This window comes from Enoplosus armatus, chromosome 9, assembly GCF_043641665.1.
Source record: "Enoplosus armatus isolate fEnoArm2 chromosome 9, fEnoArm2.hap1, whole genome shotgun sequence".
Taxonomy (NCBI): Eukaryota; Metazoa; Chordata; class Actinopteri; order Centrarchiformes; family Enoplosidae; genus Enoplosus; species Enoplosus armatus.
Window position 1 is genome coordinate 24,122,130 of NC_092188.1, and position 27,501 is coordinate 24,149,630.

Genomic DNA, 27,501 nt, shown 5'->3' on the forward strand with positions numbered 1-27,501 from the left:
ATGGTGTGCCTAGCCAATGCATGTGGTGACAAAGCTTGTATATAAAGGCAGCGAAAATCAAGCACAACCAGCCAGGGGCTTAAGGTTAAGGTATTAGCTCAGGAGCTGACATTCCCAGCCGCTGCAGAAGTGAGCAACTTAGCATTTTGAAAAAAAAAAAAAAAAAAAAGGTTCAAGGCAGTGACCTCGCCGCTCACGAAGTTTCTGGCCTTTACCAGCTCCACCTGTTCTCTGTCAAAGGACTCGCTTGAACTCAGCCGGCGTGAAGCAAGTTAAGCAACCGTCTGCCTCCTTCCTCGAGGCTGCCCGTCAATGGACGGCCAGCTATCTCAGGTCCCTCTCCACGCAGCCTGAGGGTTTATTAAACATTCATGCTTTAATTAAGCAATTTTACCGCTGCTACTTACTGGGTGATGATAAAAGCACTGCTCCAGGATGAGCGTGTGTGTGTGTGTGTGTGTGTGTGTGTGTGTGTGTGTAAAAGTGTCTTGCGCGAGAGGCCATTAATTTCCTGCCATGAAGAAAAGTGTGAGGATTAGAGAAAAGACAAGTTCAACTTTTTTTTACCTCCCTCATCAGTCATGTGTGACTGCGGGAGAATGGTTCGGCGGATGATGTTGTGACACGATATGGGTTCCTTCTGTTTTGTGACGGGCAGCTTGTCACTGTTCGCCTGCTCACTGCAACGCTTTCTCTTCCCCATTTTACACTTCATCACACACTTCTTTTGGGGTGGAAGGAATCCAGTAGAGTCTAGGAGATTCAAAAACCCTCCCTCCCCCCCCTCAGGAAAGTGCTCTATTATTGAGAGACTGAGTTGTATCTCCAAAGGGTGAAATTGTGTGTGTGTGTGTGTGTGTGAGTGAGACAATAGAGAATGTGTGTTCATGTTGCCAGTCTCCGTGGCTGTGAGGATATTTAATGCTAGTCCGGCTATCCTTCTTCAGGTTTGATGACTTGGACAATAAAGATGAATTACTTGAAGCACGCTGAAATGTACGAGTTTACTGCAGCCGTGCGCCAGAGCTGCATGGAATTACTATAACTGTCCTCTATATGTGTGTGTGTGTGTGTGTGTGTGTGTGTGTGTGTGTGTGCATCTGCATGCCTCCGTGTCCTTGTTAAGAACAGGCGGTGGCTCTGCGGGACGGCTATAAAGGCTGCTCTCCTTGGCGGTATCACCTGGAATGACACCCAGAGGTGACACACTGTCAGAACACACACCCACACAAGACATAGGACACACACACACACACACACAATAAGCCGAGCGGATCTTGGCCAAAGCCTGCCAGATCCAAGAAAATAAGTCATTAGTGCAGACATGTTCCATGTGCTCATCTAACAACACACACGCAGAAAATATACAGACACACTCCAACACACACACACACACACACACACACACACCCATCAGGCCTTTTTCCTGAAGCTGATACATTAATGGAAGCTAAAAGCTGAAGTCCATCTTAAAGCACACACAGGTAGTGAGACAGCTCTCTGAGGTATTTCCTACACAGTTGCAAATGGAGTGTTCTTGGATTTTCTTCTCAACCTGCAAACAAACATCACCCGTCAGCAAACAGGTGTGTTCGGATTGAAGCAAATGTTTATTTCACATTATTTGTTCATATAATATATATATATATATATATATATATATATATATATATATATTTTTTTTTTTTAACCTTTGTTTATTAGCCCCCAAACATCCACTGTAATGGCTGGACAGAAGTTAGCTGTACAGTAGACCCCTGGCAGAGCATGCTGTGACCGTGTGTGTGTGTGTGTGTGTGTGTGTGTGTGTGTGTGATGTCTGCGGTCTGTGATGAAGTTAGCTCACCGAGCCACCGGCACGGCTCTAGACTCTTATGCGGTGGTTCTAAATACATCCAAAAAAAAACTGCAGCGATCCTCTTGTCATGCTGTGGCAATATTAGGAGCGAGTAGTGAAATCTGCCAATATTAGTATTCCCAATACAATCAGTGTTATTTTGAAAGCTGTATTTTTGTCATTTTGCCACTTCAGTTGACAGCAGACTGTAGACATGCAGATAGGAAATGCAGGGATAGAGAGAGAGAGGGGTATGACCAGTGGTGTAGTGGTGCCTGGAGAAGTGGGTACGCAGCCCGTCCAGCAAATGATAACGTGCCCTGCTGTGTATGCACAGTGACATGCAAGACCCCTCCTTGTATGTCTAGTTTACCCAGTAGTATTTACACATGGTCGCTTTACTTCTGCTGGAGGATCATGGTGAGGAGCATTGTGACTTATGATTGAGTGAACTATTCCTTATTCCTATTGTTTGCAAATGCTACCGGAGTGCGTGAATATAAGCCATGCGCCACCGTGGTGTAGGACGCGCAACAAGAACCACAGGCCAGAGTCAAACCTGGAATGTTGTGGTTATGTGGTCTTAATCACAAGACCGCCCGGGACGCGCCCCCCTATTATTATTATTATTATTATTTATTTTTTTGACATCCAAACCGAGCCATGCCTCTGTTAACAATATAAATGTATGTATAAATGTTATGCCTGCGTCTCAGCTCCCCCTGTGTAATGCAATGAGTTCACAATAACAACTTCTACGGGCCTGCAACTCCTTTCTTCTTCTTTGTTGGATTAGATTGATTCATTTACTCCCATTTATTTCCCATCAAAGCATCACAACACGATTAGGGCGTGCCTCCTCGCACGTTCCCATTTACGTGCCTGACAGCCTCCTTATCGCTCATTGCTTTCGCGTCGGCTGAAGATGATATTGCTCAATCTAATCTCGAACGGAGAAAAAAAAAAAAAAAAAAAAAAAATTGCAATTAATTATTTTTTCCGCAAAGAACGCATTCTGCTGTTGCAACCCAGACGCCCGGAGGCTCCGCCGTCTTCTCAGTCTGCTTCAGCCTCGGATTTGAGCTCCTCTCCTCTCTCAGCGCCAGCGTGGCAGAAAGATCGCTGATTAATTATCTTCATCTGTGATGTTAGCGCCGCCGTGTTGTGCTAACGCTTCTGCTTTCAATCTAAGAGATAAATCTGCTTTTAATGCTTTGATAGTTTGAGCGTTGAAGGTTAAAAACTATCCTCGGACGCAGCTCCGCGGCTGCCGGCATCAGCCGAAATCCATCATCTGCGCTCAGTTCAACTCGGTGGAGGAGGTCAATAAAGAGGAGGGTAAATTATGAGCGGAAGACAGGAAGCATCTCGAGGCAAACAACCTCCGCTCAAAGTGAAATTGCGTTACAGTTTGAGGAGAGCATTAATTGACACTTTTCTGACGTTACGGCTCAGGGTGTAACCTGCCTAAAAGCCAAGAAGAAATAGTTTCCCCAGGCTTTGGTTCGGTGTGGAGGAAGTTGACCCCCCCCCCGAATTCAACCCCACCCATCCAACACCTGTGGGATGAACTGCAGTGCCGATTGTGACAGCACATCAGTGCTCACGGGTTTGGAATGAAATGGTCAGCAGTCGCATATGGGTGCAATGCTCGGGTGTCCACGTACTTTTCGTGCAGAAACAAAACTGTTGTTGCCCAACCCCCGTTTGCCTCAAACAACATAAAAAGTGACATTCAGAAGCCCCTCGTGTCAGCCTTCACCCTACTAAAAGGTAGAAATGAGTTTCCGTCCACCGTGGTGGATCCCTATGTGGGACTAGAGCCTCAAGCACCAGGAGGCGGCATCGGTTCATCTGTTTCAAATACTCTTTAATAACAGACTGCTGCTGTTAGCAGAATAACAGTTTATGACGGACACCCTGCAGCACCTTCAGTGTTGTTCAGCTGCACACTCAGGACAGGATGGTTTATCCAGAGAACCATAATAACTCCAGACGCCTCTGATTTCAAACAGGTCAATCAGCATTCTGAAAGACTCCTCTGATATCCCGCTCATTTCACATATGACGTCTCTTATGTTCATTGCCGTCGCAGGCTCCGCCGCGGCACAGTCCGGCAGAAGACCCCCCCCTCACGAATGAAAGGACATGAGAGGAGAATACAAAGCTTTGCGTTGGTTTCGTTTTCTGAGGTGTGAAGTCTAGCCAAAGTGTTCACACACCAGCCTCCGATTATTATTATAAAAAAATAATAAAAATGTAGATAAAGTGTTTCCAGCTTTTTGTTTATGCCACTTTGGGGTAGTTTTTTTTTTTTTTTTTGCTGTATTTATTTATGAGCACCAGTGAAAATTTATATTTTAGCATTTCTGTGGGACTCCTACGTAATAAAATTCAGACTGCAGGACTTGATTTTCACTCTGTGCAGTTTTTCCTTTTACCCTTTTGTAACATTTTTGTAGATGAAACTTGCCCACACTTGGAGCAGAACAGCCCTATGTCGCAATTTGGGAGCGTCCCAGGCGGACAGGGGTGCCAATATACCTTTGTCCAAATGTATACTTGCACGTGTGAAGAAGATTTGGAGCGACGTGAAACTCATTTCGTCAAGAGGGTAGTTCATGGACATGGGAGCTGGAAAACGCACATTTGCATGCATCTGCGGCTGTATGCGCGTCACCCACAGTGACCTGTGAGGCGCTTCCTTCGTGGCCCACCAGGATGAACCCCCAGCAGCCCCCCTGCCACCTCCTCATCCATCCATCCATCCATCCATCCATCCCTCTCTCTGTTTCTCTCCCTCGGTGTCTCTGTCTCTGAGTCACAATGCAGTCACCATCCCACACTGTGTGGGGAGACAAGGGCTTCTGATGTATGAGAGTGTTATAAAGCGTGGGAAGAGTAAACCGCATTGCTCAGAGATCTGTGTGTGTGTGTGTGTGTGATTGTGTGCACTTGCATCTGTTTGTATGTGTGCCAGTGGATCCGAGGCTTACAGGTTAGCGATCCCTGGACGCCTCTGAATATATTTTATATACTGTAGCATGCGCACGGGTTTTAAATGGAGCAGTTAAACGCGCTCCCAAAGTAACTTGGAGGAACACTGCGAAGAAAAACAATGACGCATTCATCATCGGTGGAGTGAATGAAGAAGCTGCAGAGAGCTGAGGACGAACCAGAGCACAGCGGGGGCGATCTTCAGTCTTAATAGCCATGTGGGGGAAGGGTTGAGGGGGTGGGGAATCCACTCAAGTCCATGGAGGAAATAGACACGGAGGCTCTGGTGGTTCCCATAGGAACACTTTAGCCTGATGCCCAGCGAAGACAACCTGTAAACAACATTCAGCTGAAGTCAAAGTACTTCTCAGCAGCTCTTTAACTGCTGTGGAAATCAACAGAGACACACACACACACACAAAAAAAAGAAAACAAGGCCGAGTTTGCAGCCCGGCTGGCAGAGAGACTTCCGAAATAATTGCAGTCGTTTGACAAAAGCTAACAAGCACGTGAAAGTCGTGTGGCCGCACGCGCAACTGCCGTCCGAGCACGCAGGCTTTATCAGCAGTCGCCAAAAATGTGGATCTGTGTTGAGAAGGACAAAAACAAGTGGAGGGAAAAAAAAAAACAAAAACAAAAAAAAGCCTTATTTCTGTGAGCTGTCAGTCAGGGCTGGAGAAAAAGTAAGAAAAGCATCTGATCCCCGTGGTGAAAGACCTTTTGAGCCTTTTCTTATCGTTCCCTCTGAAATTGGGCATCCATCTTCGGAATTGAAATGTCTGGTTGGCTGACCTGCACCTGAAACTCAGAGGAGCTGCCCACATGATATGTATTTATAGACAATGGGTTCGGGCACAGCGTTTCAGAGATGGCGCCGCTCGGGAAGGTGAGGAGGTGTAATGGTTTGTGCTCCTCGGGCTGATTAAGGGTTAAAGGGATGGGACGGCGTCGCGCTGATTCAACAGTCCGCCACTGTGTGGGATTAATAGTCAGATTGGCTTGTGAGTGGATTAGTTAGATTGATGCATGGCTTTTAATAAAGCCCCTTTGTGACACGCACTTTGAAATTGTGCTGGCAGCCTGACATGCCGCTCTCGCATTTGAATAGGCGCCTGAGTCACATTTCTATAAAGATCACGACAGCAATCTGACCGGGTCGGAGCTCGGGAACGTTTCTGCAACACTTCCAACACCACTCGAATTGAACGCCGTCGTATTATCACAAAGACCGCAGCAGCACAATATATATATATATATATATATATATATATATATATATATTTTTTTTTTTTTATTTTTTTTTTAAGAGCACTGTAAGACTGCACATTTTCCATTTCAATAGTTTCTAATGCACAAAGAAAATCAAATCACTTTAATGAATTCTTCAAAAGGCTCCCTACATTTTCAGTTGGCATTCATGTCTACAGCTTAGAGTATGGACGTCCAGTGAAACACACACAGAAAGATGTTGGAACTGTGGACCCCGGCCTTTAAAGGGGGGGGGGGGGGTCTCTAGGTCCAACACGCAGTCTGGTGTCCATGGCCATCTGATGTACAGCGACCAACCGAGCTGCCATGCAAGGTGCTGGCCTCCACACCCGGAGCAACTCGGGGTTCAGTGTCTTGCTCAAGGACACTGCGACATGTACAACAAGGGGGGGGCGGGGGGGGGGCTTCGTACATCAGTAGTATTGACGCTTCACACTCTTTTACGCTTATTAATTAAGGCTTTGGGTGCAGAATCGTTTCAAATCCATCACTGATGCAGACTGCACCACCGAGGACGCTCCTGCTTCCTGTATGTCATTACTTTCCCACTCGTCGCCGTGCCACCAGGTGCCAAATATAGTGCGACCATTGTGGCTTTTGCTGTAAATTAGGTCCAGCTGTGTCTGAGCAGAGCCTGTGCGGATCATTTAGATAATGGACACCTATGTTTTGAAAGCCCAAAAGCCATTACTTCTGCGGGTGGATGTGTATTCCATGTGTGCAAAGGGCATGTGTGAGTTGACATTCAGTTGACGTTCCTCTCTCTGATTTCTGCTCGCCGCCGTGTTTTGATGCTATTTGAATGTGTCCGACCAGAGGAGTGATGCCAGCGTGGTGGGAGGACATTGTCTAAAACCTGCCTCATCCCGCCTGAAGGAGCTGTTAACTCGAAAAGAATTTCGGCTTTTCGAGACTTTCAGCTTTCAATGGAGAGATTTAGAGAGTCCCACGATGCTCTTTTACGAGCCTTTTCTCCCCCCCGACAAGAATGAAAATAGTGGATGAAACGGTGGCGGGAGCGTCTCGTCTATATGTGTGTTTGTCTGCAGCGTTTCCATCTCTTGTTAGACAGGAGACGGATAAGACGCGTAACAAGGGCTGTGGATTGGATTCAAACCAAGAACGCTGCGTTTTATTGAAGGGGAATTTTTGGGTTTTGTACAACTCGGGCCTTATTTTCATCATTCTTATTATGGTAATAGTAACATTGTGCTCAAACGAGTGAATCTCGCCCAGTAAAAGAAGTCAAACACGGCAAGAGATGTGTCCCAACACCACACAGGTTTTAATTAAAACCCCCAGGGAGAAGGAGTTCAACTTCGACCTAAAGTGGTTAATTTGTCTGGGCGATGCGTGACTATTAAATTCAACCTCCAAGCAAAGTGGTTTAGTTCTTCTGGAGGAAGTGCTGGTTTGTTGACAACCGGTCTGACTGTCTGCCTGCTGGTGTCTTGCTGCGTTCAAACTTCAGCGTCGCCTCTGCAGTCGCGTGGGTAACCCGCGTTCCTGGAGTTATCTATCCTTTAGAGGTGAGTCTGATGATGGCGTGCATCGTGTGTGCGCGTCCAAAGAGCCTGACGTATCGTCTTCTTCTTCTTCTTCTTCCTCTGTGCCATAGAGCTCCGTTGTTGTCCAAAAACTGTTAAAAACACATCAACGAGCCACGCTTGTCATTGCCATGAAAACACACGCTGCAGTATCTCAAATCAATCCACACACACACACACACACACACACACACACACACACACCGTCCTGCTGGCCCCTAATGCTCGCCAGAGCTCCAAATGTGGATTCATCTGAAAATGAACGAGATGAAAGACTGACATCTTCGGCAGCAATCAATGGGTTTGTGGCTAAGTAATACATAATGTACTGCGTATGAATAGGTATGTCTATTATGTTACATAAACTGGTGGCTCATTCCTCACGAGCTCCTCCCCAGCCTGTCTAATGAACTCAGCAGTACATTTCCTCCAAGAAAATATCACATAGTGAATACTAATCTCTCACAGCTGAAAAGAAAAATGAAGAGAAAACAAATAACAAACCCGCAATTCTCTGTCTTTTGTGTGAGGACACTTCAGCGTGAGCATTTTCATTGATGTGGAATACTAACATGCTGTTCAGTTTGACATCAGCCTACTGCTTTTTTTTTTTTTTTTTTTTTTTTTCTTCTTCCCTCCCTCTCCTCTTATCTGTCCTAACATTTTTTTTTTCCCCTTTTCTGTTCCTGTCTCCCTTCATCCCCCCCCCCCCCCAACAACTCCCTCCCTTTCACCACCTGTTATCTCCACCATGCAGTTGACTGCTTCTGTCCTCTGGGTGTCAGCACTCGCCTTATCCTTCATTCAGCCGCACAGCTTTGTGTGAACAAATCGCCCCCGTTTCTGCCTGCATTTCATGTTTCCGTGATTATTTTCCCTCAGTCCTCTTGTCTCTGTCTTTATTACATTTTCCTCTCCAACTCTCCCCTCCCTCCCCGGCTGCCTGCTCGTTGCCACAATAGTTGTCAACTCCAACATCATATTTCACCCGTCCTTTCTTCCCGTCACGGCTCTACACACACACACACACACACTTCTCACACTTCAATCAATAAATCTGCAGTAACCCTATCTATAAGAGCTCTGTGTGCTGGGTGGGTGTGTGTGTGTTTGGGTGTGTGTGCTTGGGTTGTGCTGGAGGGTTAGTGGCAGCTATTGATGATTTCAAAGCTGCAGAAACTGGAGCCGTAACAGGAGATGCCCATCCACTCATCCCGCCGCTCCAAACAGGAGGTGAAGGTGACTTTCAGGAAGTTCATTATAGACACACACACACACACACACACACTAAAATTGCACAATGCACATGCATGCACTCGGTGAACTGCACAGTCATGCAGTGTACACACGGAGTAATTGAAGGGGGAATGTGTGTGTGTTTTGGAGACAGCTGAAGGTCACAGTAAAGCTGGGATTTTTGGTGGAGGTGAAGTGAGGGAAGGATGAGTTTGAGGATTATTGGGGTGACTTGGACTCCGCAGCCTGCTCCTGCTACCAGGTGTGTTCTGACAAAAGACCCCCTCTGAATTATTGAGAACATAATGAAATGCCCTTGCAGAGGGAGAAAGAAAGACAACACTGCGTTACCCCCTCCCTTCCCGAGTCTGATTATTGGGCAGGAAAGGAAAAAAAAAAAAAAAAGAAAAAAGAAAAAAGTTCATAGTCTTGTCATTTCGTCTTTTTTTTTTTTCTTCCTGCAGAAGAATGAATCTTATCTGTAAATGCCGCCCCCCCCCCCACCCCCCCTTCCTTTTTCTCTCTCACCTTGCCAAAGCCTTCATTTGACAGAAGGAGCTTCTGTCCTTTGCTCCAAACTGCAGTTAATCTTCCTCTGTATTCATAAAGCATATTTGTTCACAATAAACCCAGACTGATTCAAGAGAGCAGCTGAAGGTTACTCGGCCTCACTTCAGTCCCTGAAAACACTGGAATCACAGAGGGGGGGGGGGGGGGGGGGGGGTTAATTTAGTTCACATTGGAATGGCTGCTCTATGATGCTTGAATGGAACACCAAATTAACTGAGCAGGTAATATTATTGGTATTATTTGTACAATTCGGTATACTTAGCAGATGTTCCTGTCCAGAATTTGAAACTTAAGGGAGATCAAATGGTGGTCAGCAAATATATATGTGTATATATATATATATATATATAACCCCCCCCCCCCACAACATGTAGTTTCATTACAAAAGGAAGGCTAAATAATTTCCTAAAACAGCTGGCCACTGTAGTTTTTTAGCAAACTTCCTGCTAAACAGGAATAAATTGTGCATTTGCTGGGGACTATTTCCAGCAGCAGATGAATCCACATTTTGGGCTCTAGTCAGTAGTTGGGGCAGCAGGACGGTGTATTTGGGCTGACTTAAGATACTACAGAGAACTCCAGTGTGTGTGTGTGTGTGTGTGTGTGTGTGTTCGTGGTAATGAAGGGACATGTCACCCGGGGCAACAGTGTGGCCCATTGATGTGTTTTTAATAGTTTCTGGACAACAAGGGAGCTCTATGGCACAGAGGAAGAAGATAAATCAGGCTTTGGATACGCACACACAATACTTGTTAGTAGGATCAGTTCATCGATGGTTTAGATGTTTTAGATTTTTCTTTTTTTTTCATGACAGTAAGAAAACTATAGAATATCACCAGACTCATCCTTTAAAAGGACACACATTCAAGCAGACAGCATGAGGTATGAACACACAGGTTGTGTCAGGTTGAATGTGTATATATATATAGATATATATCTGTCTATTCCTCTTTGAATTCTCTCTTCCCTTCATTAACCTTCCTTTTCACTGCAAACTTTAAAAATTGGCACCTTGCGTCAGCCATTAGCGACAAAGTTCGCATGTCACCTAATGACAAACCTCGTTGCCACGGTAATGACATTACGCTTCTGGTGACTGGACCGGTGCGAATGCACACAGAGGCTGCTCTCTGTAGCCTTGCCGTCTCCAACGGGTGTCGCCTACGCATTTATGCATAAATGCACAAGAAAATAATGGCCCGTACGTAACGTAGCAAGTGACGCACGTTTCAGTCCGCGCTGATTTGCGCTTCAGTCCAGATCCTAAAGAAAGACCAAAGCCCCTAAGTTCAGTGCATCTCACCATATAACGGTGTTTGACAGAACAGCTAACCGACTGTCACGTAAAACGTACTTCGCACTTGGTAATGCCTGAATGATGCAAATACCCACGTGAAAGCATATGGGATTACATGTGGATACATGCGGGGAAAACATGGGAAATTCAAAGCACACTTGCAAACACTAACTTGAAACTAAAAGCTAAAACAAACTCATCCAGCTGCTCACAAAAACCACACCCGCTGTTAAGAGCTACAAGTTTTTTTTTTTTTATATGTATGGTTTTGAAAATGTTTGGTGTGAATAGTTGCCGATCCGGATCCAGTCGCAAACTGCATGTAGTAGAATTCTCAAACACGATCATTCATTACAGAATAGTAATCCCAATTTATCACCGAAAGATTCTTTTGGTGAAATAACAGCAAAAGCAACAATATTGCCTCGAGTCAGATCGTGTCACTAGCTCTTCTGACCTCGTTGGGGTCAGGGGTCAACACCAAAAATGGTGCATTTACACCCTCTTCCTCAACCGCAGTAGAGTTCGACGCGGCCAAACCAGATGTAGGCTGCGGGGGCAAGTCTGGTGACTATTTCAGCCGCCATTCTCTTCCCCTTTCTCCAACTGTTACTGTTACTGTCTTCAAAGTCCCCGTCTCTACATATGGCGTTTACTATTTTAAGTGGCATTTTCTTTAGAACGACGATGGGTCGGGCCAGACCTTTCTCCAAAGTGTGCGAGACCAAACACAACCGAACCGGGTGTGCGCATGTCGCTTGGATCTCCACAACAACACGCACAGAGAGGTCACCGCGGAGCCCCATAGCGCATTTGTGCTCATGTAGGAGAGCGGGACTGCTGCTATCTGACAGCAGCGTCACGTTTTGCGCGCCGACAGTTGGAGCGACCATTCCACTAGTCCGATGAGTTTGTTTTGCGATCTTTCGTTGGGCCGGCCGGTCTTCCACCGGTCAGTCTCCGCCTGGACTGGAGTTGGTTCACGCGCTGATTGAGCGTGGTCACGGAAACATGAGCAAATCCAATTTCACAGCCATAAGTAAACACTTGGGCCACACTCGGTCAGTTTGCTGACAACAAACTGATATTGACTGTGATCACTGGTGCCTGCTCATTTCACTTCAGACGGGAAAGGAAATCGTTTACTGATTTGGCCTTCTTTAACTGGAATCTGTCTCTTTCAATCCATAAAAACAAACTTGACGTCGTAAGATTACACACAGCTGTAGAGGAATTGCAAATGTGTGTGTGTGTGTGTGTGTGTGTGTGTGTGTGTGTGTCTGACTCTTCTGACTGAATCAAGTGCCCTCCCTCATCTCGGCCCTCACCAACCCCCCCCCCTTGCCCAAAGGAAATTGACTTGCGAGTAATTAAAAACGTGTGTGTCTGGATGTTGGCCAACTTCATGTTCTATTCATGCAGATTAATACATATTTGTCGTTGCCTGTGGGGGCTGAAAGGCATCTGTCTGTTCCATTAAACATTCATGAGCGTGCAGGACACCGAGACAGAGAGACAGAGAGACGGAGAGAGACATTCGGCGAGCTCTTCGCCCGCTTCTCCTCATATCGGCACACATCTTAATGGAGCGCATTAAAATCCGAATGGCCAAACAGGGAATTTGCGCAGTGACAATGGCATTCATCACACCTCTGTTTTAAAGATCCCCCTTTCCGGTGTTAAGATACCATCAGTCAGCTGCTGTTCGGCCTATGAGTTGTGTTGCGGCTTACTTGTTCCGTGTACTTCTCACCTGTACTGTCCTGTCTGTGTTTGAGAAGTGCTTTCATGTGGCCTTTTTCGACATAGACACAGATCATTTATACGTGTATGGACGTTTACAGCGAAGACGGTTCGCCGACGGGTTTTCTTTCTTTTTTTTTTGGACACCAGGGCGTGATAGATGGCGAGCGCCGCCTCTTATCTGTGCTGCAGTGTGGCCACTATAGTGCAGGGATTTGTATCTGCGCCGCTGAAGATTTTGTCGCTGTGATTAAGCCGGCGAATGCTGCGGTGGAGCGCCTCGAAAAGTTGAGAGAGGACACCCAAGTGTAGCTGCTAGAAAGCTATTATGCATCACAATTGCCACGTCTGCTTCGTTTCGGCTGCCAACAAAATATATCAAAATAACATATTTTAACCAAATCATTAAAGCGCGATTTGTATTTGAACCCCGGCCTCAAAAACAAATGAGCCTAACTGGCTTATGAGTCTAAATAAAAACTTTGGAACTGTTGATGGTGTGAGTGGAATAGAGCGGGAAGTTAGTGGGAAAATGGGTCATTTTCTTTAAAAAAACAGGTTGTTTATATAATGGGAGGAGGCCCAGGTGACGATGAATTTGGTTTTAAGTGACTATGATCAAATCTATTGACAGATTTCCTGATGGAAATTAAGAATTTTTGAGATGGCCCCTAACTTTAGCTCCTTCTGTCACGGTGCGGGCTTCAATATCTGATCACGAGGTAAAAACCTCGACGAATGTCTGAATGTTGAACTTAAAACTTATTACGCCTGTTTTCTTACATTCTGCATCGTGTTTTTTGTAATCTAATTCAGAGAGCGCGATCTGTGCACATCCGAATATGAACGTGTTCAAGTGCATTCACACCCCTGGTATGCACACGCCACTGCAATGCAATGTTTAAATACTGGAGCGAGAAACACCACTAATGTTGTGTTTTCCAGCCTGGGGTTTGGGACCCCCCCCCCAGGTGGCCCCACAGCAGTTCAGCCATTTACAATTACAACTTATAGCAGCATAAACCTCGAGTTGACTAACCACTACTAAGTGTACTGACAATAACCCACATACATGAAATACAATTACTCAAAGCAGGCATGCATCAAACATATCATATGATGAACAGAAGCATATATGATATAAATAGCATTCAGTTTTCAGTTTCAAAGTCTATGTTTGCACCATGACAGTCTTAACCTCAAAATATAGTTCCCCCCATTTTATCCCCTCAGCAGCTTTAAGGTTGGAAAAATCATCTTACTGCATTCTGTCTCACAGTATCACAAACACTTTGTATTGTTGCACGTTCCAGCTGCACGATGTTTACACAGAGCCAAATGTTCTAGAAGTTTTTTGTCTCATTTTATACACATTTCCCCAGTTCAGTCTGACGTACATATTTAGTACCTTTTGGAAACCTTTTGGATCATCAGAACAATTTGAATTCAAACAATACGCAGGTTTGAACAACGTATGGCTCCAGATCATGAGTTTGTAATGAGGCTTTGCCTACGTTCACCCACTAAGGGTCAAAAGGGTTTAAGGGGAATAACTTGAAATATTTCATTCCACATTTCCTGGGCTCCTTAACTCTGCGATGTGTTATAGAGTGTAGAATGTCTTGATATGAAAAGTTTGCCTGCAGTGGGAGTGCCATGTTGTTACAGTCTGTACTGAACCAGAATTATACAGTGGAAAAGAAGATTTTAGTTGAAGCTATGAAGATGTTTCTTCACACAGGCTTCGCTCTTCAGCAGCGCTCCAAAGCTGAGGCTTTACATGCTTCTCTGCGGGATGTGAAAACCTACCAAACTCCATCAGATGATCTCAAAAAAAAAACTTTTTCGCATCTCTAGGTGGCTGGAGTGCGTGGGGTCAGTGGGCGCAGTGCAGCAGCGAGTGCGGAGGTGGGATTCAAACCCGGACCCGGACCTGTCAGTCACCCCCGGAGGAGTCGTTCTTGTGTGAGGGCGTGGTAGAGGAGGGCCGGCCCTGCAACTCGCAGCCCTGCACGGGTGAGCCCCTCATTCCCGGTGTGTGCTTGTGTTCATTTTTCTATACATCTATGTCTGCCAGTGAGTGCCCTTTTTTTTTATGCTTTATGGTTAAATATGAGCGTGCGTGTGTGTGTCTGTGTGTGTGTGCAAAGTGTGTTTTTACAGCTATTTTTTTACAGCTATCTTGTTCATCTGCTTGTGTGTCCATCCTCTATAAGTCAGTGTTTTGACTTAAGGAGTGCATGTTGGAAAGGGGACTTTGATCGATGAAAAATAATGACATGGTCTACCGTTTTCAAGACCATGCATGCACAGTATGTCAAAATCATTACACTCACAAATGGCTAAAAGGATACAGGAAACCAACATCCGAGCACTATTACGTAGAAGCTATTTACCAAGAAGTGCTTTCACGGAATTGTTTCACTGCTTAAAGCTTTCTTCATTTGTACAGAACTAGCAGTACGTTTCTAGCTCAAACAGCAGATTGCCATTACTGTAGGTGTGTATATGTGTTTTTTTTTTTTTTCTCTCAGTTAGTCATGCCATCAGAAACACTTGCAAGATTCAGATAAACATGATTATACAACGGCTGAAACAAAATGAGCACTGCACACATTTACAGCACATTAATACCGAGCCAGCACATCAAAAGTCCCAAGTTTGGCTGATGCTGTTCTGGGTGACCAATCACGTCACGGTTGTGTCCCAAATATAAGCCGTTAATGAAGGACCTCTGGTTGCTAACCCCCGCCCCCCCCCCCCCCCCCCCTCCTCCCCCCCGGCCTTGCCTCACCCCCTTTAGGCAAAGGTCGCCATCTCTCTCGCAGCCAATCGCTTCGCTCGGTGGACAGCCGCAAGCGTGATGACGTAGACAAGCCCCGCAGTGGACAGCAGAGCCCTCAGACAGGTAAGACAACGGGACGCAGAGGGATCCCATGCATCAGTCACTGTGGCAGCTTGGGTGACCACCACACTTGTACGCAATATACATAATGACAACCGCAAACTAGAGAGTTGCACTCACTTTTTTTTCAACCACATCTATCAAAATCTCCCAAAGTAGTGCCTCGTCCGCAATGGACTAATTCCAACATGGACCCTGACTGAACATAGTGAAATTGTATTTCATGTGAGGTCATAACAGGACACTGTGCCCTGTCTGTAAAACACTATATCAAACGGAGTCCTCCCTCTCTGTTAAAGTGATACTCCACCCAAAATCAGGAGTAGCAAGCATGCAATCCTCGGTAGGCTGAAAGAAATAATTCAACAAATTGGGACGTTATTATTTTGCACGTTATCTTTCCAAGAGTTAGAGGCCAGTTTCTTGTGTGTGTGTGTGATAAGTCTGGAGCTGGAATGTGTTTGGCCTTGCTTAGCATAATGACAAGAAGCAGAGAGAAACAGCTAACCCGCCTCAGTCCAAAGTACAAAAGTACGCCCACCGACACCTTTGAAGCTTAGTGATGAACACGTATCCTTCATTTGTAGAATCCATATCCAAACAAAAATTTTTAAAATGACAAGAAAACAATAAGCCAGAGACTTATTTGGTAGGTGAACATGTTTCACACGAGGTAGAGGTTTAAGCACATATTAGACAATAAGATGCAATTGATTAACTTTAGAAGGGTTAGGTCCCTGGCTTTATCCTTGAAGAAAGCCAAGCAAGGTGTTTCCCCCTTAATGCCAAGGTAGGAAGGCTAATCGCCTCGCGGCTTCAGCCCCGTGCTTAATGCACAGATACACAGACAGTATCGATCTACTCATCTAACTCTCGGAAAGGAAACAAATACATGTATTCCCCCAAATGTTGAACTATTGCTTTACGAGGTGGGTATGAAACGCTTGTGGTTAGCTTCCTCACAGAGACCCTTCAAGCCTACGGGGGGTGTGCAGGTTTGATACAAAACGATAGATTTTGTCTGAAATATCACTTTAATTTGCTAATCGATTCCCTTCATCCTTTTTAGTTCTCTTCTCCCTGCTTCCCCAGCTGTGACTGCCCAATTTCCACTTATTGCTCAAACTGACCCGTCGAACCGGCAGTCACGGCCATTGAAAAGATGACTGACATATCCTAAGCCAGTGGCATTCACTTCCCCTGGAAGTCAATGCAAAGGATATGACATCAGAGCCCCACAGATGAAGAAGGACAAGCAGTATAGAAGCTGGGGTTCATTTCAGGGGCCGCCTCCTTTGAAGGATGCAGCGTGCGAAGTTGGACAGAAGATTAGATCGGCACCTCCTTTCCAAATTAGATGCTCTACCGAGGATTTAGGCCTCCTCCCAAGTTCCTGTCATCTTCTTTTGAGGTGACCAGCGTGCAGTGGTTTGGAATGCTGAGGGCCGTCAAGGACTACCAGTTATGTTCGCAAAAGAAGGCCTCATTTATCAGCCATATTTGGATGGAACCTTGGGAATGGGACCGCCTCATCCACCTGAAATATTAGGTCTTTGAAGGAGGCAGCCCCTAAAATGCGGCACAGCTAGAATGTACCCTTTAATACACCACAACCCTTCCTCTTTTGGCCACAGAGGCTGCATCCTGCATGATAATTAGTTATGGCCCTCTCCTTTCCTTTTCCTCCCTTTTTCTCCCTCTATCCTCCTATCCTTTACCCACCCTACCTCCTCAGTAGACTCAGCTTCAGGTGAGGAGTGGTCAGCGTGGAGTGTGTGTTCTGCCACGTGTGGGGAGGGCTGGCAGAGTCGCACTCGTTTCTGTGTGTCCTCCTCCTACAGCACCCAGTGTAGTGGGCCACTGCGAGAGCAGAGACCTTGCAACAACTCTGCTGTTTGTCCAGGTAAGCCCCCTCCCCCCATCCTCTCCCCCCTACTGCCATCATCCTGCGCTCGCACCAGCCCTCTCCTGGACCCTGCCTCACCCATACTAAGACCCAACCTGACTCCCCTCCTCAGGCACTCAGCAAACGCGTGGCCCCTGGGATGATTTTTACCCTCACCTTGCAGAAAGGTCTTTGCCTGTAGTTTAGAATGAGTCCCACTATAATAACAGAGATTTAATTGTGTTCTCAGGCTCTCCTACATGCAGACAGGCAGGGAGACTCCTCAATTTAGAAAGCAATATTACCAGAGGACAATGGATCGGTACAGATGATCCCAGTAAAGCCAAACAGCGGAGTAACTTAATACAGTTCAGTGTCTCAGTGAAGTTCACTCCCGTTGTTTTGGTGTGGTAAGGGGGCCTGTGTTTGCCTGTCTTTAAATCATACCCCAGCCGCTCTGTTTGCAGTGCACGGCGCTTGGGACGAGTGGTCGCCGTGGAGTTTGTGTTCATCAACCTGTGGCCGAGGTTACAGGTCCCGAACACGAACCTGCACCCCCCCTCAGTTTGGGGGAGACCCCTGTGACGGCCCAGAGAAACAGACCAAATTCTGCAACATCGCCGTCTGTCCAGGTAAGGAACACACCGATAACTATAAAAGGTGAACCTAAATTAATCAACAACAAAAAAAAAAAATCAACGAGGGGCTAGTCTGACTCACCGGATGTAGGCTGCTGGGATAAGTCTGGCAACTATTTGAATGGCCACTCTCCTCCCCTCCCGCTATCTGCGCGTCACTGTTTTTGCATTACAACATCGACAACCTCCGAGCCTGCAGCCTACATGCTGAATATGGCAAGTTTTGACAAAGACTTGGATCGTCCGTGGTTTGAACAGGTCCGGTGACCTAGGATACTGATGATCAAGTTAAGATTGTTTTTTATTTTATGTGGCGTTTTCTTTAGCAGGGATTGAACCATTTTAAGGCCAAGGCTCGCCTCCCCATGTGCAAATGTTCCACCAAAACAAGTTCCCCCTCAGATACTATTTTGCAACGGCCCCGTCGCTGCCTCCTGGGCTTAGTGCTGAACAAACAAGCCAAAGCGCTCCCCCCCCCCCTATCCCAGAGTGACGATGGGTTGACCCAGACCTGTCTCCAAAGTGTACTTTGTACTTTATTTATAAAAATGTCTTTGGTTTAGTATGTAACCCATAATACATCAAATAACTAACATTTTTCCTGTACTGTCTTATCTACCATCCTGTTTGACTGCTGTTGGTGACCCTGGTCATCCTCAGTGGATGGAGTCTGGAATGAGTGGTCCAGCTGGAGCTCCTGCTCTGCCTCCTGCTCTAATGGGACCATGCAGAGAACCAGGGAGTGTAACGGCCCCTCGTACGGAGGCTCCGAGTGCAGAGGAGAGTGGCTGGAGACTGTCGACTGCTTCCTTGGGGAGTGCCCGGGTATGAAAGACACAGATCAGAATATTTACCGGGGTCTAAAGATCTATTTCTTGCTCTTTCACACCAGATTTACTAGAAGGCCAAATGCTGCCATATATAAACTGCATATTTAATCATGCATGAATCAGCTTTTAGAACGGATTACTTTGTAACGTACTGGACATTTTATTGCTGCAGGTGCTGCTCTGTTTCTATTGCATGACGTGAATAATTCACCATAATCAAACCGCTTTTGAACGCAAAACGGAGTGTGGTACCAGTGGAATACAACGAGCGGGATTACATTTTCTTCCGGCAGCAGGATGACATTTAGACAACAGATTTACATTGAAATCATTAAAATAACTTCTTCACACGAGAGTTATGTGCAGTATTGCGAAGCGCGTTACCTACTCACGTACTCGGAGGGAATGTAGAGATCCGTAGAGAAATCTAACAAACCCCCACCACATACGTTCACGGATTGAGGTTTTATGGCTTTCATGCCGTAAGATACAAAAACAGCCACATCTAGGTACTCCTTGAAGCTAATAACTCATTGTGCAACGCGTCTCAAAAGCAAAGCAAGGATTCAAAACAATGCCGGCCATCAGCTGTGTCTAAAGCAAACCACAAATCATGCTCGGCAAAATAGATGTAAGCCCTAGTGGGTGCTGTCCATGGCACTGGTTGTCCGTGTGGAAAGGACAGTACCCAGTGACAACCTTCACGAGCCCAACTATAATATAACACAAACTGATAAATACTCACACTATAACAAGCAACACTCTTTTTTTTTGATGCACACCATATGTTCAAATGTCAAGTCCAGAAAACTGACCCTCACTCTTCACGTATTCTTTGATCAGACTCTGTCGGAGTCAGGCAGATCTTGTTTGGTTACGCTGTTTTTCCACCAACTCCTTGTGTTTCACAGTGGTTTGAATTAATGAACGTGTTCTCCCGCTTTCCAGACTGCCACCAGTTTTCATTATTTTCAGAATGCTATGAATTATCAATGAATTGCATTAAGCAAGTTTCAAGTCCGTGCTACTTCATTTTGTAATGCTCTAGGGAAATGAATACAAACCAACAATTTAAAAAATTCTAGACAGTACAATGTGTTTTGACAAAGTATCTGCAATCTGTAATACATTCTACATCATTTTCTACTAAAATGGACTAGAACATATAAAAACACTGATACGGCCTGTACGGCACGGCCGGTATGATGCCCGATCAAGTCCCGTCTAACGCTCTCATGTCGTGTGCATTCTGTCAGTGGATGGCAAGTGGCAGCCGTGGTCTTTGTGGTCGAGCTGTTCTAAAACCTGTGGAGGGGGGAGCCAGCAGAGAAACAGGATTTGCTATGGGCCCTTTTTTGGAGGGCAGCCTTGTCCTGGAGAACGAGAAGAGGTGCGGCGCTGTAACGAAAAGAGATGCCCAGGTCAGTGGACGGGAACAAAAGGTTGCTTTGCAGCACTACTTCATCAGGGATGGAGTCCCGACCTATTTAGAGATGATTTTTTATCCCCACTGTAACCAAGTTTACGTGGAAAAAGTTCTATGAAGCTCGTTTACTCTCTCTCTTGTGAATAGAACCTCATGAAATATGCAGCGAGGATAACTTCTCCAACGTTGTGTGGAAGATGACTCCAGCTGGGGATACAGCAGCAGTGCGCTGTCCTCCCAATGCCATGGGTGAGCCCGCACCTAGACATCTATAAGACTCGAATGTCACATGGAATGTCGATATTACATAGGAGTTGGATTAGAAACAGAAACAGGACTCCTTGCTTCGTATGTTCCCACACAGGGCTCATCCTGCGCCGCTGCACCCTGGACGAGGAGGGCATTGCCTACTGGGAGAATCCCACCTATATGAAATGCGTTTCCAACGACTATCGCAGTATACAAACTTTGGTGAGCATTGAGAAGTTTTTCTTTTACACTAACCTGAATATATATATATATATATATATATATATATAAACTAAATATCCATATAAAGACGTTGATTGTGACTTTTCAAATGTGCCTGTCAATAGATTTTTAATGTTGTTCTTCAGGATATTGTGTCAAAGCCTGCTGGCACCGTTATATTGCCACTGTCTTCACAAAGTCCTGCAACATAAAGCAAGCTAAATGAAAGACTCGGGGGGCCAAAATGTTACAAACATAGGGGATTAAAAAAAAAAAAAAAAAAAACGTATTCTGCCCTAAGATGTTACCATAAACAGACATGATGTTGCAATCACTCTAACGGAGGACACTTTCTCTGTTAGACGCGGGAACACTTGTCCAAGGCACAGCGCGGCCTTGTGGGAGACGGAGTTTCGGAGGTGATGACCAAGCTGAGGGTGACGTCCAGCGACGGGACCAGCTACAGCGGTGATCTGCTGGCCATCGTGGACGTGCTGAAGAACATGACAGAGATCTTCAGGAGGGCGTACTACAGTCCGAGCAGTGCTGACATGAGGGTGAATTGATATATGGGTTTGCTCCGTAGTGTGCTGCTATCTGTAATGCAGACTGAGGTTTTACTGCCCTAACGATATTACAGTTTAGGGCTCAAAAGTTGCCTGGGTCCCAGACCTTTGAATCCGAACACTCCACCAAGTCTGGCATCATGACGTGAAGCCGGGAGAAGAAGAAACAAGATAACTGTTTCTTGGTTGAAAAGTGACCGATCCAATGAGCGCTGCGGGAGGACTAATCAAAATGATCAAGATTCAGGTGGATATGTTGGTCTCTGGTGCTTAGGGAAATTTGAATCCCCCATCCCCACAGAAATGGAGTGAAAGGAGGTGGGGGTTCAGATATTGGCCGAACCCTATAATTGCCCCAAAAAAAAATGCCTTAAAGGATAAGGCTGATGTTATTCTATGTTTTTATGAGTGGGTCTTTGTTTTTTGTGTAATGCAAGATGAATCCCACCACTTCCCGTAATGCAATTTGAGAGCGGTTACACCCTCCCTGAACGGTAAACACCCACGTCTTACAGTAATTTCCCAAAACAGCTGATCACTGTAGTTTTTAGCAAACATCAGGAAGCAGTGCATTTGTCGGGGACTGTTTTCAGTCAACACACATTTGGTGAGCAGGACGAAAGAGTCAAAATAAACTTGCGTGTGTGTTCATGGTGATGATGGGACATGTCGGCCAGTGCGTCTCATTGATGCCAAAGAAGAATGAGATATATCAGGCTTGGATGGGGTCTTTTCATGGGATTTGTTAATGACAAGAAATATGCTGACTATCACCAGCCTTATAATTTAAATACCTTAAGGCCCGACGCGACCTCATGTGGAACTGTTGTTTTCCAGAACTTCGTGCAGTCAGTGAGCAACCTGCTGATGGAAGAGAACAGGGAGCGATGGGAGGAAGCACAACTGGTTAGTATCACCCTCTCACATCGTCACCCCATCCGTAATTGCATCGTTTGTCGAACATAGTGCGCGGTAATAATAATGATAATAATAATAACAACCCTGTAGCTGTTTAATTGACGAGTTAGACACTGCGACAAAGACGCAGGTGGACAAACAGCCCACCTGCGTCTTTTCAGACTGAGAGTTAGAAGGACAGAAGAGAGGAGAACTGCTGGAGGACAGAAATAGCTATAACTAATGAGCAACCGAGTCAACGCAAACGCCCACTCGTCCATCTGCTGCGCTCATCCACTCCTGCATTAAGTATATATCCGCTTCCATCTTTTTCTTAGGAGTGTCACCGTGCAGGCAAATAACACGCTTTATGCACAAGAAGTAAGCAGTTTGTTCTTCTACTGCGAAAGGAGTATATGAACGAGGCACAATTCCTCTTACCTTCAACTGTGGCATGACAAGAGCTCTTTATTTAGTTATGATTTTCTATAAACACAAACTTGTTTTTTGTCCCATGTATTGGTATGTCCCAGCTTCCATGTAGCCAGACGTGTCCCTTTATTTCTCCGTGGTAAAAAAAAAAAAATTGCAGCGACTTGAAAGTTGGGTTAGGGAATTTATCCCAGAGGGCGCAATGTCTGCATTTAATGTTAAGTATGAAAAAAGAAAGGTATTTTGTCAAAAAGCCAAACTTTCAGTCGTGAGACCTTTATCAGGTGTAAAGATGGATTACCCACCAGGTGAATTTGTTCGTGGGGCCCCAGAACCATTTTATTTCTCAGTTTATATTGTACTTACATTGTCCATTTTACTAAATCTAATGTGCCAATGCATGCACAATGTACAATAATGTATAATGATAATAATAATAATAATAAAACACAACTCAGCAGACGTGATGTAATGGATCTTAAGCAAGTTTTAGGTCTCTGCAACTTTAATACTACAGTATGTGCAAATGAATGGATAGATTATAGAATCATACAGCCCTTTAAAGAGCAATTTAACACCCTGTTTTTATCTTGAACACACCCCCTTCACATATTACAAAACGCGCATTCCATCCAACATGGGAAGCAGTACCCCGAATAAGAATATCCTGTGTGTGTATATACATACATATATATATATATATATATATATATATATATATATATATATATATAGTTGCATGATTACTGGTTGACCGCCAGAGATGGTCCAGTATGTAAAACCTGGATATCTGCGGTCTGTGGTGGCCAGGAAGAATGAAACAGAAAGTACAATAAAGTGGCTGTACTTACTATTTATAATAAAACTAAAACTTACACATTAAAGTGCATTTAGTGTTAATGTAGCCTTAAATGATCCTGTAGTAGCGGAGGACTGCAGTCTTCACATTATTAATGTCTACAGTGTTGCTCACTCTGGAGTTTCAGAGTGTACTGTTTCCCATGGACTGTATATAAAGATGGTCGACGCGTCTCCACTTCCTCCCACTGTACATAAATGAAGCCAAAATGTCCCGGCTACGGCCCGCTGCCACCTTGCGTTGGTGACGTCATAGGGAGCCACCTTTGGGAAAAATGTATCTGACGTGTACTTTGATTTTTTTTAGTTTGGCCCATGTCCCAAATGACCTATACTGCAGCCAGCCACCAGGGGGCGATTGAGACGTTTTGGCTTCACTTTCGGGGAGCTGTCATGTCGTCCATTTTTTATATACAGTCCATGGTGTTTCCCCCAGAGAAAAAAACTGTCAATTGCATACAATGTCATCATCAAAATGAAGAGAAAGGCCATGATGCACGTTAGTCTTGGCTGTGCGGAATATGAGAAATGGTGGCACTGAACCAACGGGCGATGGTGTGACTATGTTTGCCACAAATACAGCCTTTCTACAAAAGGCCTTTTCGCACGTCAAGTGTTTCAACATCAGTTCGGAATATTCAATATTCTTTCATTCAACTTTCATGTGTCTCTGTTTTCTCAGCTGGGGCCAAACATCAAAGAGCTGTTCCGTCTGGTGGAGGACTTTGTGGATGTCATCGGCCTGAGGATGAAAGACTTTCAAGACATGTATGAAGTCACCGATAACCTAGGTCAGTCCTTATCGCCATCCAGGAGATCTCTGCGGCGATATCTGCCGTCAAAATAAATACTCTTATCACGGCTTTTCTTGCTCTGAAGATTGATCTTCATAACTACAATGGCTATACATAAAAAGGAGGACAGCGGGAGGGGGGGGGGGGTTTCCTTCAGTGCCTTCAGTGTCAAATTTACCCACCCAACAACCAGTGCTGTCAGCTAAGTGTCCACACACAGGGGAAATTATTGGTATCGATACTGGTGTGTACGTCGGCCGATAAGTAACAGGAAATTGCAAAACATGCCAGGAATGCCGAAGAGATGTTTGAGGTAATTTAGAAAAACAATATCATCATCACATAGTTTGTTCACTAGATCATTAAAGATGGAGTCTCCCAAGTAATTAAGGATAAATTGATATAGCCACTGGTGACGGCGCATTTTAAATAGCGAATATTAATCAAACATCAATGGCACTGTCTCACCCACACTACAGAATAAGAGAGCTAGAAAGGGGTACTTTAGTGTTGCACACTATCGTGGCTTTTGGTCCCCTGGTACGGATCCTGCACATCCCACGATGCAGCTCACTTCGCCATGTTCACGCGGCGGCCATTTTCCTCTGACGTCACGCTCAGGGCGGGAAGCTCAAATGCTTTTGTCATGTCGTGACCCCTCAGCAAGATTTGTGGCTATTTGGCAAATACAACTGTAGCTCGCCTGAAGTCAGGGGAGGCTCTCAACCTGGATGTTGGGATTTGTTCCTTTGTTCCACCCTTTGTTGTATATCCCTCTGCTTCAGCTAATTTGATATTATCGTATCGAGGCACGGCACAATCTGTCTTCCTGTGGCTCCTCAGTATCTACATCAACCTAACAAAGCAACTCAGAAGACGTTTCTCACGGGACTCCACATTCACAACTACCTGCTGCCTCCGTCCATCGCGCCCAGTGACTGCAAACGTTCTATATTTCTCAAATAGAGGAGGTGGGGGGGGGGGGGGGGGGGGGTGCGGCGTAGTCATCACAGAGGCTCTGCTGCTGCTTTGTGTTCTCCAGATAAATAAAAAAAACAAAAAACGAGGCAGAGTTTGAGATGAGTCAAGGGAGAGAGTACGTGGGAACAGAGGCCAGATGAGAGGTCCTGTTTATAGCGGTGCCACCTCGCTGTCTGGAGCCAAACAGCCGCCCACACCAGCAGCGGACTTCCCCCTGGGGCAGCTGACCTCCTCCCTCCCACACCTCAAACATAAGCAAGGCCACGCATATAGGGAGGCTCCATCATCATCTGCCGACGTATAGTTAGATGAGAGTTTCTTCCTCCAAACTCATCAGAGTAGTCAAGTTGAATTTTTTTTTTTTTTTTTCCTGTTTTGATTATTTAGCTCGATTATTTATGAATTTCCCTAGGAGAGAGATTAGATTAGTGATAAGTAAAGCAGTAGTGTACACTGTGATACACAGGACAAGACAATACACAGAATATCTCCAGAGTCAAGGACAGACATGAGGGATGACTGCCCAAAAGTTTTTAACGGTTGATTTATCATTTTTGAGAATATTGAATATGAACCTTGAATGAATGATAGTCTGCTGTCAAGCCAAAATCTATTTCTATGTATTTATTATAATCTATTTAAGTAGGTGTAGGACTGAGCAAGAGTAAAATGGAAGCCATTTAAAGGTTGAATGTAAACAGGCCGAAATCAAGGGCTTTGGAATGTTTACACGATATGGAAAAGAAAAGACAAAAGCTGTTGTGTATCATTTGTTAATAGTTTAGTTCTAAAGCTGAGTGAGGAAATAGGTTTTCAGTTGTCTTTGGTAGAGAATCAATAGAGGAGAAACCTCACATCCCTCTCACGAGATGGAGAAGTAGAATTACAAACATGGAGAGTGAATGTGAATATTCATTAAAGCACATGAAATATGATGCGTAATAAATTGAAATTTTCTGTCCTCCCCCCATTTTTTTTTTTTTTTTTTTTTTTTTTTTACAGTTTTGAGCATCCACAAGCGTCCTGTGGTGGGTCACGCAGACATCAGCTTCCCTATGAAAGGCTGGAGGGGCATGGTGGACTGGGCCCGCAGCTCTGAGGACAGAGTCACCATCCCCAAGAACATTCTGTCTACCGGCAAGCCAGGTGAGAGACAAACCCACCTTGCGTCTCCATCTCAACCCACCGAGACGTAACACGGTGGGTTGGGTGGAAGTGTATGGAGACATTCTTTTTACTACAGTAAATGTAACCAGGAAAGTCTGGCAACAGGTTATTCTGTGGGCACCAAATTCATGTAATTGACAAAATAATGAGTCTCTTGGATGATTTATAAATCTATCTTTTGAGAGAAAAGCATGTTCCCCTTATAGTGATTACAGCCGGCCTGTCTGCCTTCTGTTCGAGAATTCAAGAACGTGTGCTTGAATCTGTGTATGTGTGTGTGTGTGTGTGTGTTGGGGGGGGGGGGGGGGGGGGGGGGGTGGGCGTCAATACAAAACAGCATAAACAAGGAACAGCAGTTGATTTACAAAACAGTGTTTACTGCCATTAATCTGCAAAGAAAAGTGCCCCGCTCAGACAAGTGCATGCGGAGATGGTTGCATTTAATGCTGAAAATAAAAACACGCGGGAGAACAAACAAAATCATTTCTCATCCCCCCGCTGTTCAGCAGCTATACGACAAACCAAAAAAAAATAAAGAAATAAAAAGGCAAAGGTTGTCTTCAATAAGGCCGGAGCCAGTTTCATAAAATGTTAATGCCAAGCCCATTTGCCTTAATAATTTGATGGCGCTGAATTGCAAACAGGAGCATTTCCATACTTATTTGTTGCTCACGGACATAGGGAGTTATACAACTCTGTGGTCTCAACAGCAGGGACGAGCTCAGAATACAAGAACCAGAATGTGTGTGAAAATGTAAAAACAAACGAGGGTGCACGGCGCCCTTCCATTTCATGTTATTGCAGCCTTGCGGGTGAACTTACTCGACCTGTGTTCAAAAATCTCTGCTCACAACAAAGCCAACAGAACTACAGTCTCAGATGTAGACACCGTCGTAGAGGTGTCATTGAAATATCGTATCGTACTAGACTGTATTATATTGAGGGGTGTTTCTCATAGTCCGACCCACCTCTTCAGTGTAACGTCGTCCAGTACCAACTTAACTGCGACCTCAATAATAAACACATCGTTGAAATGTACACATTTTCCAAAACCTGAACATTACAGGCTTTGGAAATGTAGAACTGTTAATAGCGCCCACTGAAAGAATACGATAATAATGCAGAAAATAACCCAATGTAAAATAGCAGAACACC

General features: G+C 45.1%; 1 protein-coding gene across 1 annotated transcript in view; it reads left to right on the forward strand.

Annotated features, from left to right (window-relative positions):
* The window catches only part of adgrb1a (adhesion G protein-coupled receptor B1a), an 85,649-nt gene that overhangs the window by 10,389 nt on the left and 47,759 nt on the right, over positions 1-27,501 (forward strand). Inside the window, exons 2-13 of the mRNA XM_070911353.1 lie at positions 14,354-14,530; positions 15,300-15,404; positions 17,137-17,304; positions 17,754-17,918; positions 18,585-18,749; positions 20,011-20,175; positions 20,328-20,429; positions 20,545-20,651; positions 21,014-21,208; positions 22,055-22,123; positions 24,087-24,195; positions 26,182-26,325. Coding sequence (XP_070767454.1) covers positions 14,354-14,530; positions 15,300-15,404; positions 17,137-17,304; positions 17,754-17,918; positions 18,585-18,749; positions 20,011-20,175; positions 20,328-20,429; positions 20,545-20,651; positions 21,014-21,208; positions 22,055-22,123; positions 24,087-24,195; positions 26,182-26,325 — 1,671 coding nt within the window. The remainder of the gene's footprint in view (positions 1-14,353; positions 14,531-15,299; positions 15,405-17,136; positions 17,305-17,753; positions 17,919-18,584; positions 18,750-20,010; positions 20,176-20,327; positions 20,430-20,544; positions 20,652-21,013; positions 21,209-22,054; positions 22,124-24,086; positions 24,196-26,181; positions 26,326-27,501) is intronic.